General features: G+C 42.4%; 2 protein-coding genes across 3 annotated transcripts in view; one reads left to right on the plus strand and one right to left on the minus strand.

Moving 5' to 3' along the window:
* The window catches only part of b3gntl1 (UDP-GlcNAc:betaGal beta-1,3-N-acetylglucosaminyltransferase-like 1), a 231,925-nt gene extending 225,435 nt beyond the window's left edge, over positions 1–6,490 (plus strand). For both annotated transcript variants that reach the window (XM_055653669.1, XM_055653671.1), the window contains one exon: positions 4,769–6,490. In XM_055653669.1, coding sequence (XP_055509644.1) covers positions 4,769–4,780 — 12 coding nt within the window. In that variant the 3' untranslated portion in view covers positions 4,781–6,490. The remainder of the gene's footprint in view (positions 1–4,768) is intronic.
* Positions 6,491–11,854: 5,364 nt separating this feature from the next.
* Positions 11,855–21,785, minus strand: part of tbcd (tubulin folding cofactor D) — a 151,971-nt gene continuing 142,040 nt past the window's right edge. Inside the window, exons 36-39 of the mRNA XM_055653672.1 lie at positions 20,397–20,484; positions 18,219–18,328; positions 13,654–13,738; positions 11,855–12,323 (exon numbers count right to left, since the gene is read on the minus strand). Of these exons, the coding sequence (XP_055509647.1) occupies positions 12,303–12,323; positions 13,654–13,738; positions 18,219–18,328; positions 20,397–20,484 (304 nt within the window). The 3' untranslated portion in view covers positions 11,855–12,302. The remainder of the gene's footprint in view (positions 12,324–13,653; positions 13,739–18,218; positions 18,329–20,396; positions 20,485–21,785) is intronic.

The raw sequence follows: 21,785 nt of genomic DNA on the forward strand, positions 1-21,785 counted from the left end.
CAATTTCATTGTGTGCATCAGTATAGCAAATGTGTCATTGCACTGTACAGCATGGAGGCAGGCCGTTCGGCCCACCTTTCTCATGCTGATATTGGGCTATTGGGCTCATCCACTTAGTTTAGTTTAGTTTTAAGATAATGTGGAAACAGGCCCTTCGGCCCACCACGTCCACACCGACAAGCATTCACCCTGACACTAGTTCCACCCTACACCCAAGGGGAAATTTAGACAGGGCAATTACCTACACACCTGTATGTCTTTGGGGTGTGGGCAGAAACCAGAGCACCCGGAGAAAACCCACACGGTCACAGGAAGAACGTACAAACTCCATGCCATCAGCACCCGTGGTCAGGATTGAACCTGGGTCTCTGGTGCTGTAAGGCAGCAACTCTACTGCTGTGCCACTGTGCTGCTCTAAGTGAGGTCTAAGTGAGGTAATGAATGGTGAGGTCTTTGGATTGATGCCCTTTCAACTGGATCTGAAGAAAGGATATTGACTGGGTACATGAACAGTCTTTATATCTACACTGACAGGGAGGGTATCCAGAGCTCTTTCTGTTTTAGTAATATTGGAAGCCCTGGATAAGATTTCTCAATCTTCTCAATCTTGTTTGAGAAGAATGACTGATAAATTTGACAGGTTCTAGAGTGACTGATTTGACAGACATTTCGATTTCTAGATCTTTCAATTATAAAATTATAGTTTCCTACTTTACTATCAAGGAATTTTCAAAGATCTTTAGTTATTGAAGGAAACAGGATTTCTTTAAATCCATAAATGTGCTTGGCAAGTTGTATGAAAGTATGCGAATGGCTTCAACATTCAGTACATGCATAGTGAAGATGCTGCCTGACCCGCTGAGCTACTCCAGCATGTTATGTGTATCTTAGGTACATGGATCGGGCAGGTTTAGGGGGATATGGGACAAATGCAGGCAGGTGGGACTAGCGTCAGATGGGACATGTTGGTCGGTATGGCTAAGTTGGGCCGAAGGGCCTGTTTCCACGGGGTATGGCTCTGTGACTCTAATTACATTGTCACAAGATCAACACATAAACCACAGCCACCAGTGGGCATTTTTTAAAGCCTAAGCAATCCTTTTTTGAACGAGAGAGGGGATAGAAATGTTAGTTAAACAAAGCTGACCCTTGTTTTGACTTATTGGCCAGATTTGGGGTAAATTATGTATCAAGTTTTAAGCAGGAATGGTCATAAATTCACCGTACCAATTTGCCCAGATCACTGCACGACTCGGGAAAATCTCTGGTATCACTGCGACGACCCTTGAGGTTTGTCTCTCCTGGTCTCGCTTGTCATCCTGACGTTCCCTAATTAGTCTCCTGTCGGATGCACAGACATCAACAGGATGTTACCGATCGCAGCAGTGCCTTGTTTGCTGTCAACATGATGACTAGCGGGGCGGTAGGTAAACAGATAGCTCAGTGCACACAGGATGAGCGCTGTAAGTCAGTGGACACTCACAGGATGCTCTTTGTTCCCGGCATGTAACCCTGCTGTAAGGCTGATGCATCGGGTCATCGCTTGTGTTTGCTGAAGTTCGGGTGATACAGATACAAGTCTTTGACAGGCCTTCATCAGAAAGCTTTTTGTCTTTGTTATCTCACCATCGAATGAATGAAAATAAATCTTGTAGAGAAGATGTAACTCTAAACCTTAGCCCATTTACTTGTTTTATACATTGTGGATGCATTCACATCCTTGTCATCAGAGATTAAGCCTCTACCTTTTCATGTAATGTACAGTAATTAATGAGGAATGAATGGCATCTTGTTGATCACTGAAGATAAGAGTAACAATTACCAGAAGGATCCAGCTTATGGGATATTATTTGTTTTATCGACAGGCTTTAAAGGCAAAGGCCAAAGCAAGGTTACAAATTGTTCAAAGTCCCTAAATTGGTTATTGCTTTGACTCCATCAAAAATATACAGTTTACGGGCTGGAGTCCCAGTAGTCACGATAGGACTATGACAGAAAAAGGCACAAGGTGCTGGAGTAACTCAGTGGGTCAGGCAATAACTGGAGAACATGGATAGGTGACGTTTCGGGTTGGGATTCGTCTTCAGACTGAAGAAGGGTCCCAATTCGAATTGTTACCTATCCATAGTCTTTCCAACTTCTGCCATCAGGCCGCCGATATAAAGTCCCCCCATCCAAGAAAAACATCCACAAAAACTCATTCATACCCATCGCCATAAACAGCTTAAATAAAAAATGAACGATGGACAAATTAACCCTGACGCATTGTCACTTTACACGTATCCACAACTTTTATCTTGTCTATCTTTACAGTTTTTAATTTTTATATTTGCTTTTAAGATCGATACACACTGTGTGTGCTCGCAGAAATCTGTGCTGTATGACTGCTTATCAGTACATTGTCCTGCCTGTATGTTGAGCCACGTCAAAGAAGATTTTCTATTACGACAGACAATAAAGTTTTCTGAATCTGAATCTGAATCTGAATGTTCTCCAGAGATACCTGTGCCTGACCCACTGGTTTACTCCAGCACCTTGTGTCTTTTTGTTTTGTAAATCAGCATTGGCAATTCCTTGTGTCTAGGTATATGTCCACATAGAGACGGCAGGTACTGGAACATACTGGAGTAAGTTGCCAACTGCTGGAGGATCTCAGCGGTTCAGGCAGCATCTGTGGAGGGAGCAGTGAATTACTGGGCGAGCACCATCACAAGAAGGGTCCCGGCCTGAATCAACATTGTCTGTGCACTTCCCTCCACAGATACTGCCTGACCTGCTGAGTACCTCCGGCATTATCATAGAGTCGTAGAGTGATAGAGTGATACAGTGTGGAAACAGCCCAACTTGCCCACACCTGCCAACAATGTCCCAGCTACACTAGTCCCACTTGCCTGCGTTCGGTCCATATCCCTCCAAACCTGTCCTATCCATATACCTGTCTTTAACTGTTTCTTAAAGGATGGGATAGTCCCAGCCTCAACTTCCTCCTCTGGCAGCTTGTTCCATACACCCACCACCCTCTGTGTGAAATAGTTACCCCTTGGATTCCTATTGAATCTATTCCCCTTCACCTTGAACCTATGTCCTCTGGTCCACGATTCCTCTACTCTGGGCAAGAGACTCTGTGCATCTACCTGATCTATTCCTCTCATAATTTTGTACTCCTCTATAAGATCACCCCTCATCCTCCTACACTCCATGGAATAGAGACCCAGCCTACTCAACCTCTCCCGATAGCTCACACCCTCTAGTCCAGGCAACATCCTCATAAATCTTTTACAAAGTCTTTCAAGCTTGACAATATCTTTCATATAACATCAGTGTGTTTCCTGCATGTGTTGTGTTTGGATGATCATCGTATGCTGTCCGCCTCCTTAGCCCACTCACATAGCCTGACTTATTTCTGACCAGATCTGACCAGATTTTAATCTGTTCTGTACATGTGTCAGTTTAATTTCTGCTTCCCACGGCTTATCATTTTACTTGGTAATCAGATTTATGCCGTGCAAAATAATTACGGACCACACTTGCTCGATGTTTTTCTAACCGGTCAGAGTGGAAAATTAGAACAAGAACTCTATCGAGTTGGGATGTAATGTTAAAATTGTACAAGGCATTGGTGAGGCCAATTCTGGAGTATGGTGTACAGTTTTGGTCGCCTAATTATAGGAAGGATGTCAACAAAATAGAGAGAGTACAGAGGAGATTTACTAGAATGTTGCCTTGGTTTCAGCAACTAAGTTACAGAGAAAGGTTGAACAAGTTAGGGCTTTATTCTTTGGAGCGCAGAAGGTTAAGGGGGGACTTGATAGAGGTTTTTAAAATGATGAGAGGGATAGACAGAGTTGACGTGGAAAAGCTTTTCCCACTGAGAGTAGGGAAGATTCAAACAAGGGGACATGACATGAGAATTAAGGGACTGAAGTTTAGGGGTAACATGAGGGGGAACTTCTTTACTCAGAGAGTGGTAGCTGTGTGGAATGAGCTTCCAGTGAAGGTGGTGGAGGCAGGTTCGTTTTTATCATTTAAAAATAAATTGGATAGTTATATGGATGGGAAGGGAATGGAGGGTTATGGTCTGAGCGCAGGTATATGGGACTAGGGGAGAAACGTGTTCGGCACGGACTAGAAGGGTCGAGATGGCCTGTTTCCGTGCTGTAATTGTTATATGGTTATATGAGTAGAAGTTGTCCTCATTGCCCGAGTCTTCCACTCTGTTGAAATACCAGATTTATTTTCAAGACTGTGCCCAAGACCTGCGATCGTCAGCGGTTCAGGTTTTCAGGGAGGGTCAATAATTGAAAGTAAACCTCCATGTAAACAGCTTTGACAATTTTCATTGATGAGGAGAACTAATTATGGAAAGTTCCAGAATATGATTTGTGACTGTAAGCCTGATGACTTGTATAAACAGACCATACAAAGGTTGCAGTATGGAGGGAAGAAAAAAAGCTTCATAGAACTCAACGCATGACATGTGAGGGGCGAGTTTTATGAGGTGCCTGGAATGTATTGTTACTGTAGGAGTGGTGGCAGCGCAGATAGCAGATTGGAGTTTAAAAGGCTTTAGTTGGCACAAGTGGAGGAATATGGATCATGTACAGACAGAGTAGGTTAGTTTAATTTGGCATCATGTTCGCAATAGTCATCATGGGACTGTTTCTATGCTGTAGTATGAGCATTAACTTAACACTGAGTTATTGAACGTCATGAAATATTTGTTTTCTGCCAGCATCACCCCTATAAAACGTAGCTGATTTCTTTGCAGGTAACATCGTGACTTCAGAGCCGTCTTGAGAGGTAAATCAACACAATACACGGTGCTCCGACCTGCAACCTATAACACCGTGAAGCCGCGGTCTCTGGTAGGAAAGTGGCCGATTCTGGAGCTCCAAGCCGCGGAGTCCGGTCTGTCCCGACGTCGGAGTTTCGATCATCCCGACGAGAGGGCTTGTACACGGGCTGTCCGTAGCGTCAACTACGGAGGGTTCATGGCCTCGACCACGGTGAATGTAGGAGGAAGATTGACTGAACAGTGAAGAATGTTGATTCCACTGTGGTGGATGTTTATGTTAAATTCTATTGTGTTATTTTTGATTGGATGGCTGCATGGCAACTCATTTCACTGTACCTTAAATGCTGCTTGTGACAAATAAATGTCAACGAGAATTTTTGAACTTGAACTTGGTTGTGGAAAGCACACTTGTCCGCTTTTCCCTGAGTCAGCACTCCTGCATATTGTCAATGGATGGCACTGGCCACTGGATGAATCTTGTTATCCTCGCCTGCCCTTGCTCCTGACTAATGCACTCTGCAATCACATTGTGGTTTGGAGCAAGAGAAAAAAACAAAACATGTTCAAAATACTCAGGGCAATTCTGATGAAAGCTCATCGACTGAAATATTTATCTCTCCAGAGAAGCTGCCTGCTGCTGAGTTATTGCAGCATGTTCTGCTTTTAAATTTGAAGGGTATGTTTGAATGTTACAGATGGTTGTCCATGGGGTATCTGTCCCACAAGCAATGGGGAATTATTGTCACAGGCACTGAATTACAGTTGTTTTGTAGCAATTCAAGCAAATTTGATCATGTTAGCCGTGTTTCCGAGTCAGCGTGAATGGAGTCAATGATGTGGCATCTAGTCTGTCTGATGGACTGAGTTACATCTACAACTCAGCAGCTACTGTATGTTGATAGAGTCCAGTATACTGCGTTGGAGCTGTAACCAAACACCTGCACATGGGCAACATTTACCAGCAGCTCCCTCTTCAATATTAAATGTATTTATAGCTCCACATGCAGTTTTAGGTTAGCGATTCAGCGTGGAAACAAGCCCTTTGGCCCACTGAGTCCACGTCATATACTAGTACCATCCCGCACACTAGGGACAATTTACATAAGCCATTTAACATACACATCTTTGGAATGTGTGAGGAAACTGGTGCACCCGGAGAAAACCCACGGGGTCACAGGGAGTACGTGCAAACTCCATACAGAAAGCACCTGGAGTCAGGATCGATCTTTTAAGGCAGCAGCTCTACCACTGCGTTGCCCTTTTACGTTCTACGATCTCGGGTTAATTCGCTTGGTATCCTGAGGGTTGCTAAGTTCATAACTGATAGGAGAAGAATTTGGCTTTTCAGCCCATCAAGTCTATTCCACCTTGCGGAGGTTGGGCGATCGTTTCGCCGAACACCTCCGCTCGGTCCGCAATAACCAAGCTGACCTCCCGGTGGCTCAGCACTTCAACTCCCCCTCCCACTCCGCCTCCGACCTCTCTGTCCTGGGTCTCCTCCATGGCCACAGCGAGCAGCACCGGAAATTGGAGGAACAGCACCTCATATTCCGTTTGGGGAGTCTGCATCCTGGGGGCATGAACATCGAATTCTCCCAATTCTGTTAGTCCTTGCTGTCTCCTCCCCTTCCTCAGCTCCCCTGCTGTCTCCTCCCATCCCCCAACCTTCGGGCTCCTCCTCCTTTTTCCTTTCTTGTCCCCGCCCACCCCCGCCCCCGATCCGTCTGAAAAAGGGTTTCGGCCCGAAACGTTGCCTATTTCCTTCGCTCCATAGATGCTGCTGCACCCGCTGAGTTTCTCCAGCTTTTTTGTGTACCTCCGATTCTCCAGCATCTGCAGTTCCTTCTTAAACAAAGTCTATTCCACCATTCAGTCGTGGCTGATCTATCTTTCCCTCTCAACCCCATTCTCCTGCCTTCTCTACATAACCACTGACACCTTTACTAATCAAAATGAAACTGTAATTCCTTACAACACCCTTGGTTCCCACTTATCACCATCCATGCAAAGCCTCGCCCTCCATTTGAAACCAAGTTGATGATGATCCTGACACATATTTGATCTACTTTTGGATGGAAGACAAAAAGCTGGAGTAACTCAGCGGGTCAAGCAGCAGCATCTGTGGAGAAAAGGAATAGTTGACTTTACGGGTCGAGACCCTTCTTTTTGTGTCTATCTTCAGTGTAAACCAGCATCTGCAGTTCCTTCCTGCACATTTGATCTACTTATTGATTTGGCTGAAGGCTATTTCCTGTGGACAATCTGGGCTACGTATAAGTTGCCATCACTACAGCACCTTAGCCCCTGGATTGCTGTGTGCAATCGGGGACTATAACCCAGAAAGGCCGAGCTGAGTCAGTGCGGCCCAATGCTTATTGAGATCAGGGAATGTGCATCTACATCGACAGTCATTAGGACCCAGTGAAATCCGCTCTTGAAATTTACGCTGCCAAATCCCTGACATAGGTTCCCACAATATGATCTCTCAGCAACAGTAAATTTTAGAATTAACGAGAGAAGTAAAAATGCCATTTCCATGTCAACACACACCCCAGCTCCACAGAGCAGCGTAAAAAGCACAAGGATTCCTCTTGCCGTGATCAAGGCCTCAACACGGCTACCGTTGTTGGTCAATGCTTCAGTGCAGAAACTCATGAAGTGTTTGTGGCAAGTAAATTCCTTTCCCTTTAATGTGTGTGGGCAGTGTTAAGCTGTTATCACCCGCAGCCTTTAGAATCTAGTTCCATTTAGTCTACATACGTCTTAATCAGTTTGTAAAGTCATGGGAAACGAGGTCTTGGAAATTTTGTGTGGGTCTTGGAGGCAACGCAACATCTGTATCACTGCGTGATAATCTGCAGATTAACTACATTTTACACAAAATAAAGATTTATGGAGTCGGGGGTATTTTTCTGAGATGGATTGAAGATTGGTTAAAGGGCCATAAATAATACGTAGGCATTTTTCCGATTGTTTGGATATCATTAGTGAGGAATCTACAAAGCTCAGTTATTGGGGGCCCATCTACTTGGAATTTATATTAATGATTTACAACACAATCTCGCGGAAGATACAAAGTTGGATGGAAACGTGAAGCGTGATAAATAAATCAGGCCATGCGTGTGGGCAAGGAGGCAGATAGAATACGATGACAGGCCCATGAGGCTGGTAGCGAGGGAAAGCAGCGTATTTGGGAAGTACTGGCCTTCATTAGTTGGGGCATTGGGGCATTGGAGAAGGAAGAAGGTTATGCTCTAACTTTATGAATCCTTGGTCAGACCTTGACTGCTGCATTGTGCACAGAAAAGATGTGCTAGCCCTGGAGAGGGGACAAAGGAGGTTGAGCAGAATGGTGAGAAGTTGAATGGTGAGAAGAAGGAGCAGAGGCTAGGAGGGCCTTGAGTGAGCTAGATTAAACACCGATGAGGGGTGTACTGTATATATGAGGTAGAATGCTGGGAGTATTCCCCATATCAGAGGCAGTTAAAACTAGTGGACAGGGGTTTAAGGTCAGGAGGAAGAGATTCAGAGGTGATATAATGGTGACCTGATTCACTAAGAGTGGTAGGCACCTGGAATAAACCACCTGGGAGACTGGTGGAAGCTGGATTGCTGGTAGCATTTAGGAAGTGTCTAAATGAGCACTTGAATTGTTGGGCATAGAGATCCATGGGCCAAGAGGGTGGATGCCCACTGTAGCATGAAAAGATGGGCCGAACGGCCAGGTTACACGCTGTATGGGTTAATGAGATGATTGTAAATCTCTCATTCACTGGCGAGGATGGTGGGTGCAGATTTATAGGGTTTATTCAAACTGAGGGCAGATTATTGGATTTGGGGAATTGAGGGACATTCTGTATGGATTAGATGGACCACGATAGGTACAAATGATTTAGGATACGGTCTCATTCTGTCCCACTCTTATTTCCTGCATCCTCATGAATTAGACAGATTTAACGATTATTCTGAGGATTTTCCACAATGCTAGTGGCATTTGTCAATTGGGGTCAAGGAAAGAACCTTCACGTCGCGGCCCTGTTTCCACCAATCTCTCCACCACCACACACAAGAAGCACAAGACAGACACCATTGTATGCAGATGCCGAGAGTGTGTTCAGCTGTGGCTGCACATCTTCTAATCTTGTGTGTGGACTCATTAAGAAGAAGAACTTGTCGATTGAATACCCAAGCAAGCCTTTGTATTCTGACTGATGACAATTCCATTCATTATTTCACCCGGCAAATTATTTCAAACATTAATTAGCAAGAAAATTATAGCTCATTATTTACCCAACTGAGATGAAGCATAATTATCTAAGTTTTGCTCTTCAGTAATTAGAGGGTACACAAAAATGCTGGAGAAACTCAGCGGGTGCAGCAGCACCTATGGAGCGAAGGAAATAGGCGACGTTTTGGGCCGAAACCCAAGTGTGTGAGAATGCAAGTGCTGCCTGCATACCGCTGCCCGACTACGGATGTAGTTGGAGCCTTCGTTGGAGGGAGAGGTGCATCGATGCAGTGAGTAAGATGGTGAAGACAAAGGACAAAGGACATTTATTGTCACATACACCAATTGGTGTCATGAAATTTGAGTTGCCATTTGCAGCACAGCAATAAAAACAAGTTCTGGCCGGTCTCGGCAGGAAACGCCGCTCCAGTCCCGTTGGTAGGCCGCGGGGAAGGGGCGAAGATGCGGCTCGGAGGAAAGACGCATCTCCGAACTGCAGATGCTAATTTAAACCGAAGATAGATACGAAAGGTTAAAGTAACTCAGCGGGTCAGACAGCATCTCTGGTGAAAAGGATTAGGTGACGTTTCGGGTCAAGACCCTTTTTCAGACTGCAGAAGGATCACAACCCGTAATGACACCTATTCCTTTTCTCCAGAGATGCTGTCTGACCCGCTGGGTTATTCCAGCTTGTTGTGTCTATCTTTCGTATAGGTGGCTGATGGCTGTAGTCAGGGTGGGAATGAGGCAGAGTGAGCAACAGTGCAGCCAGAGCATGGGTGAGGGGGTGGCCAAGCCCAGTGGGAAGTATGAACAAGATCTGCTTTGCTTGAGTCTCTGTGCCCCTGCCAGGTAGTATCTGGTCTCCAGTTGTCTTGGATGATGTCAATGGATGATGGGCTCATTCTGTCAAGACCACATAGTAGCAGGGGTGTAATGACTACCCCTTGTAATGTGGAATTGCACGCAGCCAGTTTGCTCCCCATTGCATGCCGAGCAGGACCTTCACGAACAAGCCCAACATGCCACTGCTGTCACAGCTTGGGACCTCAGACCCTTTGACACCTGCATCACCATACTGAGTGAGATACTAGGGCAGGTGATGGATGGTCAGTTCACAAAGGTGCTGTTCCACCACCTCCGACTGGAGCGACCAGCCAGAGGAAGAACAATATCTTAGTGGGTTGAGATTCACCATCAGTGTATTCTTGGACTGGAAGCTCCACCAAGGGACCTACAGGCACCTGGGGAACTTAATCTAAAAGTACAGTTGTAAGGAACAAAGGCACAAAATGCTGGAGTAGTTCAGCAGGTCAGGCAACTTCTCTGGAGAAGAGGGATAAGGGACATTTTGGGTGGGGACCCTTTATCAAGGGAGGAGAATTTCTTCAAAGTATGGCAACAGTTGTAAGAATTGCCAGGAGAGGGTTGTAGGCATAGAGAGCGGTTTCCATAATACAAGTTGTGTTAGTATAGTAACACACCATCTCAGAAGGGTGTGGATTCTGAATCCTAAGGGTTCAGAAATTGTTGATGGAAATCAACGGGAACACAAGCACAGTTCTGTTGGAAAGATTTTGTATTTTAATACCCCGTTTCACTTTGTAAATGGCCAAAGAAAATATTGGCTCAGATCTGGGAGTAGGCAGCTGTTTGGCCTCTTGGCAGCAGAATTAAATCCAGGAAGATCTGAGATTACAACTCGCTTAAAAAAAATGTTCTCTTGTAGAAAGCATGCTTTCTAAACATATTGTTTAGGTTTCAAAATGGAAGATATCAAGAGTACCTGGGAAACATTATCCCCCATCTGGTTTCACACCAGAGGGTCCAATGAACTATAAAGAGTGAACCCCATGAGGAGTGAGGGCGATCTTCTGGAGGGGCGCTTGGGACTGCGTAACCTTTTGGAGGTGTCTGCTTGCACGAGGCTGAAGGGCTTGAACGAGCAGAGACAAGGATCGGACCCGCGGTGGTTAGGTATCGTATAGAGAGTTTGTTATTGTTGGAAAGAATAAAGAATAGTGATCTGGTGCTTGACTCAGTGTTTTATTGAACTAGACTAAGGGGTGTAAGCTCTAGGAGCAAAATTACAAAGGCATACGTTATCCTTGCCTTCATTAATCAGAGCATTGAGTGTAAGAGTCTGGAATTCATGTTGCAGCTTTATAGGGATTTGACTTGGACACATTTGGAGTATTGTGCGCAGTTCTGGTCGCCCTATTACAGGAAGGATGTGGAGGCTTTGGAGAGTGTGCAGAGGAGTTTTACGAGAACACTGCCTGGATTAGAGGGCATTGGTTATTTGGAGGTAAGGTTGAGTGAATTTGGATAGTTTTTGCTGGAGCGCCAGAGGTTGAGGGGAGACCTGATATCTAAGATTATGACAAGCGTGGATAATTGGGACCTTTCACCCACAGGGTGGAAATGTCAAAGACTAAGGGGCATAGCTTTAAGGTCAGAAGGGAAAAGCCTGGAAAGCAATACCAGGCAAATAAGATAATGGCATTGAACGCTTTTAGAGAAGCACAAGGATATGCAGGGAATGGACTTTGGAAGTTTGCCACTAAAGTTTTGGAAATTTTCTCTTAGTACCAATCTCTCTTTAAAGTGCAGACAAAAATAGCAGTGTCACGTTAGCATTCATCACTGGCACAGTTCGTATCTTTTGCTCAACATTTCAAATCTCCTCCTCCTGTTAGCACTACATAAAGCATTATATCTCTCTCAACCTTCTTGCTTCAAGCAGCCCCGCCTCCGTTTCTTCATTTTAACTTTGAGTTGAAGTTTTGTTTGAAAGATTGTTCAAATGAAATTTCACCCATAGCCTGATAGAGTATAAGTAGAACTCATGATCTTTATTTAAGGATGTGTTTAGGTTCAGATTGGTCAATAGAAACATAACATTAGCACTTGTACAATGAAGCTAAACAAAATGAAGGAAGTAAAAGATGGCATCTTGTGGGTAAAGGGTTACACCCTATCGCTGCATTCAAAACATTTTGCTAACAGTGCACATAGTTTTGACTTTTTCTGGCAATTTACATATTTAGGGTCTTAAGGAAATCAATAACCACATCAAGAAAACATCTGGAGGGAACTGTTGAGGTTGAACACAGCCTACTTTTTATTCACATGCTGAGCAGCTCTTCAGTCATCCTCTTGCTTTGTAGTGGCAACCAGATTGGAACAGTTTGTGAAAGACATCCAACATGTTGTGGGCTGAACACACAATGAGCTCTCTGCATGCCTGGTCTCTTCAGACACATGGGAAATCTTCAATCATAGGACGCCCTGTTGCTGCTGTGGTCGCAAAAAGATTGGATTAACAAAAGTAGTGTCGATCCAAACCAAACAATTGAAAAGATGAAATGATTTGAAAACATTGCATTCTTTTAAAATGAGTACCTCGGTATTTTTTCTGAAAAATATAATGACCAATTTGGCTTAAAATTAAAATATGATTGATACTACTTAGGTTAAGGTTGAAATTTATTTCCAGAACACTTTGCTATCTGTATGAATCTAGGTTCATATATCGTGTTCATAGGTTCAGGGAGCAGTATGAGGCCATTCAGCCCATCAAGACTACTGCCATTCAATCGTGGCTGATCTATCTTTCCCTCTCAAACCCATTCTTCTGCCTTTGCCCCATAACCCCTGACACCCTTACTAATCATTCTCCGCCTTAAAAATATCCATTGACTCGGCCTCCACAGCCGTCTGTGGCAATGAACTCCACAGATTCACCATCCTTTGACTAAATACATTCCTTCTCAACTCCTTTCTAAATGTACAACCTTTTATTCTGAGGTTATAGCCTCTGGTCCTAGACTCTCCCACTAGTGGAAACATCCTCTCCAGTCACTCTGCAGTGATACTTGATACTTGGCTGTGCAACAAGCAATCAGACTGTAAAACCAAAAGGTGTAGCAGTCACGATAGAAGCTGCACTGTCTCCAGACCGCGGAGCTTGCCGAGACTCTGACACAGACATAGGCTGTCTGCCTCAACTGGATTCATACTGCCTCCCAGCAGAGCAATCTCGTCAATTTGATGACCCTTCCTCACTAACCCTGGCTCAGCAACTTGTCCTCTCACAGCTGTTGTCGTCCTCCTGCACACTTCTTGATTCTCTTGACATCTATTTAAGCAAAAGGTTAACAAAACGTTTCCAATTAACCTCCCAGCACTTAGGGATGGGGGGGGGGGATTGGAGCACGCAACGGGAATCTTTGCCGTCGCAGGAATAATGTGCAAGTTCCATCCAGACACCATTCAAAGTCAGGATGAAACCCTGCTCCCGGGGGCTGGGAGGCTGTAGCACTGGCAGCCCCTCAGTAAGTATGCAAGCCCTCAACTATAAAAGGAATATTTGGACATACATTTGGCCTCCGGGAGATCACCTAGGGCATGGCGGACTGAGCGAAGGTGTTCAGTGAAACGATCGCCCAATCTACGTTTGGTCAGTATGGGCACGTTGGGCCGAAGTGCCTGTTTCTATGCTGTATGACTCGATGACATGACCAAGAAACGGAAATGTTAAGTCTAATGTGCATGGAAGGATTTTGTACAAAAATACATCCAAGGGTATAAGTTACCACAATGATTGGTTTCATGTGCTGTAATGTACCTTCGTAACAATGACTGGTTTTGGAACGCCCATCAGATCACAAAGATGATTCCGCTGAGCCCGTACAGTGGGAAGGTCAGCGTCCCTGTAAGCCAAAGAATATTGTCGGCAAGTTAACCAACTGCAACAACTTTACAATAGATTGCATTCTGCGAGCATGAACTATACTTCTGTTAAGTAGAGCAACATTTATTAAAAAAAACTGGAACCATTGACAATAAGACATTTATAATGTACAGTTCAGTCACTGAACCTTCGTAACCCTGGACGCTGTTCAGGCACGCTCCCAGTTAAGTGTCGCATGCCCAAAATTAATTCCTTATATTCAGTAACAAAACCTCCCTAAGAAATGTAATTCTTTACACGTTTAAGATCAAGGCTGTAAAATTGCAACAGTTGGTTTCATTCAGTCCTTTGAGTTTTTATTCCTTTCCTATAATGGGACTTGTAAATCATATATGCTAACATTAACAGTTCAGTTATTATAATACTCGAGAATAATGGAGATATTATTTAGCGTCCAAAGGGCCTTGAGTTGTGGCATTTCCTCGCATTCCTCCACTGCCCCCTCTGAGTGAAACATCAAGCAGTCACACGGTAACTTGTAACTTTCCAGTACACTAAATCATTTTGTACGAAGAAAAATGAAAAGTAGCAACAAGAAGGCATAGTTTTCAAAATTCCACTTCAATTCAACATTTCCAAACTGTTCTAAAAACGTTGAGATATTTGAATTCAAACTTTTTACTTCATATGCAAACGAGAAATGAACTTGAACCGAAATGTCAACTCTACTTTGTCCTTTACTGATGTTGCCCGACCTGTTTCCAGAATATGTTGTTCCTGGGTTATACCATGGATTGATGGGTTTCAATCTTGGCTGGTGTACCTCACTTTGACTACATGTTGCAGACATGAAAATGATCCTTGTACAATAAACATTTCATGTTGTTACACAACAGTGAATGACAGTAATTTGGGGATTTGTGCATGAGATTCCTCTCGCACTCACTGGGCTGCTGGGACATACAGTCAGTCATTACTATCAATGAAAATCAGGTACTTCTGGTTTTATTATAAAATATTCTGAAATGTTCTACTTTGTCACATGCGGTCCAAAAAAAACCTTACTGTGTACTAGATGTAGAGAGTGGATGAGAAAGCAGATAACAGAACTAGTGTGAATGGATGGTGCGTTCAAATAGTCTGTCCATGCTGAATCTCTAAAGCCATAACTCAACTAAATTGTGTTGCTGCCTCACAGCGCCAGAGATGCGGGTTCGATCCTAACCCTGAGTATTGCCTGCTTGGAGTTTGCACGTTCTCCCTGCAACTGTGTGGGTTTCCTCCGAGTGCTCTGGTTTCTACCCACCTTCCAAAGACGTGAGGCTCGGTAGGTTAATTGGCCTCTGTAAATTGCCCCGAGTGTACAGGGTGGTTGCAAAAGTGGGATAACAGAACGAGTGTGATCGGGTGATCGATGGTCAGCTGAACTCGATGGTGGGCCGAAGGGCCTGTTTCCATGCTATACCCTGAAACTAAAACATTAACTACTTTGGGTTCCTAAAAAAACCCCTAACATTTACAGACATAAATCCCTCACAAATGTTATAAAATTTACTACATTGTTTATTTTGACCTTTTTTAGATTTTAGAGAGCACAGAAACAGGCCCTTTGGCACACAGAGTCCTTGCGGACCAGCAATCACCCCCTTACATTAGCATTATTCTACACACTAGGGACAATTTCCAATTTTACCAAAGCTAATTAACCTACAAATCTGTATGGCTTTGGAGAAAATCCACATGGTCACAGGGTAAAAGTACAAACTGCATGCAGACAGCATCCATGGTCAGGATCAAACTTGGGTCTGTGGCACTGTAAGGCAGCAAGCAACTTCATCAGTGTGCCACAGTGCAGCCCAAAATGAGTCATATTTCTGATTCCCCTTTAATCTTGACTATCTCATCATTTAACACCCTAAAAAATTGAGGGTACACCCTTACCTGTTTATTGTGAAAATTCTTACAACTATGCAGATAGACAATCTTATTAACAGCTCATAAAAAACAAGAATCCTCTGACCTAACATCAGACGGAAATTCTAGGCACAATTCTAGGAAGGCCACGTCAGAGAGATCACTATTCCGTCGTGGGCACCTATCTGTGATGTCAGCAGGGTTTGTGCATTTCACCACTAACTGCGTATTCCAGAAAAATATGGCTAAACATAATAGATTCAGGTCAGTGGTCAATTTTACAGCAAACGCTACATTTACAACATAGAAACAAGGAATTGCAGATGCTGGTTTATTAAAAAAAAAAAAGCCACAGAGCATTGGAGTAACTCAACGGCACCCTTCTTTAGACTGGTTGTAGGTGGCGGGGGGAGGTACAAAAGCTGGAAGAGAGGAGGGGCAGGACAAAGTCTGGCAGGTAACAGGATGAATCAGGTGAGGAGGGTTTTTTGATAGACACATGGCTGGACAAAGGACAGAGCTGAAAAGACAGAAGGTGTGAAACAAAAGGATTGAAGAGGGACGAATTGTGAAGCTAGTGGAGGGAATGCAGGTGGAAGGAGAGAAAGGAGAGAAATAGGTGCAGGTGTGGCTAGGGCAGAGGGGAGGGGGTGGGAAGAAGGTGGGGTGGTTTACGAGGGGAGAAGGGAGAAGAGGAGGACTATGAAGTTACCTAAAGTTGGATAATTCAATGTTTGTTTCACTGGGTTGTAAGCTACCCGTGGAATATGAGGAGTTGTTCCTCCAGTTTGCTTGTGGCCTCTCTCTGGCTTTGGAGGAGGCCCAGGACAGAAAGGGCAGTATGGGAGTTAAAATAGTTAGTAGCCGGGGGATCCTGCAGGCCTTAACGTCAAGCATATTAAGCACCATTAAGAAAATAAATCAGAGTTCAAATTCTGTCAAATGCCAGATGGAAGAGGTCAAACAAATCCAGTTTCTGCTCTTATTCCAACTATTCAAATACTTGTAAGCGTTCGGTTTCCTGCAATCTTTCTGCCATTACATGCTCCAACTAATCCGTTTGGTCCATGTAACATTCAGTGTTTAATTTGGTGCAGAAGTGGGTGCTACACACACTCTAACCCTTTCCACATCATAAACCCTTATGATGTGCAAATAAAAGTCTCTCCAAGATAAAGTGCAATTTCATCTGTTATTCATGAAGCCAAAGCCACTTCACAGTAGTGTGGTACTCTCCAAGTAAAGAGAAACAGGTGCTGCTCATATTACCACCATCTTATTAATAACAACTGAACAAAATGATACCAATAGATAGCTTTGTTCCAAATACCAGTTTCTCATCTGTGTGAATGCTCAGATTCCACACCTAAATTATGTCAAAAGCTACCCTGAGGAAGGCTGGAGTGGAAAAGCCACATTTGGAAAAACATTAGACAGCCTTAGTTCAAATTGTAGACTGGATTACACAAATATTATTCAGCCTGTTAATATAGTATCGAGTGGTAGTGATTGGAATGAAGGTGTGTCTGTCTCACCTTCCTACATCTCATGCATAGAACACAATTAAGGATTCCTGAGTTGGATTTCAATCCAATGAATCCAAAAGTCATCCAACATCGTTGAAACATTTCAATTGTTATTTAAACTTAATTTATAAAATCTGATCAGTCCTTTTGCTTGATTGCGTAACAGAATAATGTGTGAACTATAATTATTTTGATACCATGCACGATTTAAAAGAAAAGTGCTATGTCTGTGTAAGGGAGGCAAACGAAATGTACAAGAAAATGCAGCCCTTAGAGAATAAAATAGTTACAGGGCAGGCTTATAGTCCAGACCTTCCTGCCAAGTTGAGAGCAGCAGAAAAGCACAAATAATAAGTTGAGGTGGTGCTGGATGTAGATAAATCTCTGGGGCATGATCTAACATGTTGAAGGACTCTCTGGAAAGCCAGAGAAAAGATTGTGCGCGCCCTGGCTGAGATTTGTGCAATCGTTAGACACCGGTGAGCAGCAGGAAGACTGCAGGGTGGCTGATGGTGTGCCTCTGTTTAACATGGTGCCCTGCAAGGCTGCATTCACAACCCCTTTCTACACTCCCTGTACACTCACAGCTATGGGGTCAAATTCTGCTCTAACTCCATCTACAAGTTTGGGGATGACTGCATGGTGGTAGGCTACGCCTTGAACAAGATGGAGTACAGAGAGGAGAGGGAGCTTTATAACATGCTGCCAAGACACAACCTCTCCCTCAATGTCAGCAAATGGCTGAGCTGCTCACTGACTTCAGGAAGCAGGGTGGAGTGCAAGAGCCAGTCCACATCAACGGTGCTGAACTGGAGAGGGTCTAGAACTTCAAGTTCCCAGGTGTAAATACCATCCACAATCACATGGAAGCTGCAGCCCAGCAAGCACAGCAACGCCTCTTCTTCCTTGGAAGACTTGAGGAACTGGTCATGTCTCAAATGATCCTGGCCAATTTCTGTAGACACTCCGTAGAATGCATCCTGTCTAGTTGCATCACAGCTTGGTTTGGCAAGCCCTCTACACAATGCAAGTCCCACCTCCACAATGAATGCTACTCACCAGTTATTGTCACTGAGGCTTGCCATCACTTCATCCAATATCTCTGCATCAATGATATCATCATATGTTAAAAGCATCTCATACATCTGGCTGGCAGTTGTCTTCCTTATCTGTTCAAGACATTGATTATTACACCATGGTATTGCAACAAAAATACTTACAAAATATCCACCCCCCTTTGAAATTTAAAATAATCACATATCTACCGAATGGCCTACTCCTGCACCTAATTTCTATGTTTCTATGTTTCTACCAGATTACTTTTTCCGCCAAAAAGTATTTAGGTAAATGTCTCATTTGTATAAATTGCCAAGGCTCGATTTTTACTTTATCCACTGTGAGATATAATAACAATAATTTAAAAAAAAAACTGTTACCTGCTCTATTTCAGTGAAGATTTTGAATATTTTGGAGAATTAAGAATTGGTCTAAAATTTGGTCAATAAATGTCTATGTAATATTGAATTCCATACATAAAAATGAAACAGATCAAGTAGTGAAATTAGTATGTGCTATAGTTTACACCCATCAATTCTTCTATTGTATTGACCTTGACTTGGCTTTTCTGCATGTAAATGTTTCTTGCATGTATTTCCCTAGATTCCCATTCAAAGGGACTAAGACGATTAACTTAATAATTTCCTGCCGGAGCAAGTTCCATATTTTGAATCCTTTGAGTGACAACATTTCTTCCTTCCTTTCTATTTGGATTCATTAGCAACTATCTTTTACTTGTGATCCTTAACCGATTCTTCCACAAATGGAAACATTGACATCATAATCTTTCGTATGTGCCTTTCATGTGATTCCTTATCAAAAGATCTTCTTTGAAAAAATCTAAGCATGTGACAATTAACTTGATGATGTGGTGATTATCCGGTTTCAAAACTGTTTACTGATTCATGCTTCCCATTTCAGCTCATGCTGAATAACAAGAGGAGGATGCAGTTAAAGGGGACTACATACAATTTGCCCTAATCAGAGAGTTTGTAGAACAATTTCCATGGGGATCTGCATGATTTTCCATCCTTTTAGCAAACCTAAATTAGTTAATGCAGAAAGCATTATAAGGAGAGTTGTTTCCATAACCAATTCCTAAAGGAAAAGTACATTTGTAGTTGCTTACACATGGATAAACACACCTAATTTCAACATTTTCCTAATCACTTCACTTCCTCTTTAAATAAGTATTTAATTGTCTTTGAACTGAAATCATTTATGCGCATAATGACCTCCATTTCCTTAAATAGCCAGCATTGTGTTTAGCACATGTGCTCTTTCACATTTATTTTGAAACATTAGTATTTATGCAATCTTATTTAATGTAGGGACCACCATGGTTTCATAATCTAACTCTTTATTATTTTAGCCTAACTTGTAAAATAGATGTTCAGGAGGCAGAATTTCCACTTGGAGTTTAACTGGATCTGAACGGTGCAATTATGTACAACTGCAAGTAACAACATCCAGCGTTGCACAGGTAAAACACCCACCAAAGGTTCCACTGGGTTAAAGGTAAAATGTTTAAAAATGCTTCAGGCATTTGCTGTCTGCTCCTTATAATTATATCTGTATTTGAAATGAGTGCAAAGAACAGGATGGAAAAATGTATTAACAAGAAGAAATACTAAAATCCCATTTTGGAATTCATATAAACAATGCTTGATATATTAAATCCCTATCTGAGCTCTCGATTTACTGTCTCATGCTTGCTTGACGATTATGATCAGTCTTACACATTTGTTGTCGTGGCAACCACCAACCTCAGCCTGAAGCAAAGTATTACCTGTTTCAGATCTTATCTTCTGCAACTTTTACACAATTGTCAACTCAGGAACACCTTTATTTTTCACTGTTAAGATTTTTATTATTTACAGTAGTTGCAGTTGTTTTGTTTGATGTCATTTATATCTTTAACAGCTTGGTTTATACGGCATGGAATGCCTCTGGTGAATTGCATCACATTGATGTTAACTTATTTCAGCAATTTTAATGTATTAATAAATACATTGAATATTCATATTGGTGTAAACTGTGTACTTTATGATGACATGGTGAGGCATCACATCTGCCAAAAATCACCCTCAAAAAGTCTGCAGATTCATACATGGTAAATTATTCGGAAAAACTGCAGCACAAGATTCTAGCACACTCTTAAATAAATTAGTAACTACTTACTATTGGGAATGGGTAGCACAACAGGAACAAGAGCTGGAAGAGGATGTTCTTTCTAATATCACCTTGGAACTGAATGAGACCACAGAATCTGTAAGACAACCCAAATCAGAGTGTTTGTTATCGTCTCAGAAACACAAACATTAATCGACGCTTGTTCATATAGACGTTAAAGGATAATTGTGTATAATGTAAAAGCAATTTGAGAAATGATGCAGAAGGCCAAAGAGACCAGGTGAAAAACATGTTTATCATGGTTGCCACTGTAACCCACACTGTGGCTTAATGGTAAAGCAAAACTCTGAAAATCCAGTTCCAAGAGCTCAAGTCATCCAAGTCTTCGATCTCTTTCAGATGGTTTCATCGTTCAGATTATAACATTTTGGAACACATAAGAATTGCAATGATAATTGTCTTCATTATTTCACAATTTAAATAATAGTTAGATTATTGGATCAAATACGATTGCATAACCTGGATTTGTTCAAATTAAATGCGAAAGAGTACATGTATATTTATTTAAATGTATACATTGAGACTATTACATAAATACATAACAAATTCAACTGTTTGCAATAAACCAGAGTGTAGGACAGAGCTGGATTTTCATTGATTAATCTCATGGGCCAATTTATATAAATGACCTGTGCAACAATTTAGATTAACGCCAGCTCGCTCAAGATGGCAAAGAGGAAGAACATTATTAATGTTCTCTTTATGTTAACCACCATCTGAGCTCTGAGGCACCAGATATATAATTTTCTCATCTTTCTAAATAGTACACACGTTTACATAAATCCTTCAAGCAACATGAGTGCAAACCAACAGGAAATATTAAGGTTATTAAATATAATTTTAGTAATAAATAAGTTGCAAAATCCAAAACATTGCACACTTCAAGGTTTTCAGAACATCGCAAACACAATTCATCATCTGAATACGAATCATATTGAAAATAAGTTCAGGTAAAAAAAACCTAATCTAATTTTAAATATTGAAAGACCTCTTTGACCACAATTTCTCATAATAAAATTCAATCACGTTCTTTGTAGCACAATTGAAGTAAAAATCGAACACAATCCACATGAACATAAATAATGGCATTAAATGTATGTAAAAACTTCAATTCAAATTGCAATTGAAGCTTTGTATCAGAACTTGCACAGGCTAGTCCAATCAAGGCACCATAAGATTTTCGCAAAAGGGATGGACTGCTATTTCTTCCATGTTTCCAGAAATTACTTAAACTATTCTCATTTAACTCAATGTGTCGGAAGGGTCGGGTCAGGCAGCATCTGGCAGAAATAAGGAATAGATGATGTTTCGGGGTCTCGACCCAAATTGTCATCTGTTCATTTTCTGCAGAGATGCTGCCTGACCCGCTGAGATGCT

Source organism: Leucoraja erinacea, chromosome 23 (genome assembly GCF_028641065.1).
Source record: "Leucoraja erinacea ecotype New England chromosome 23, Leri_hhj_1, whole genome shotgun sequence".
NCBI classification, from domain to species: domain Eukaryota; kingdom Metazoa; phylum Chordata; class Chondrichthyes; order Rajiformes; family Rajidae; genus Leucoraja; species Leucoraja erinaceus.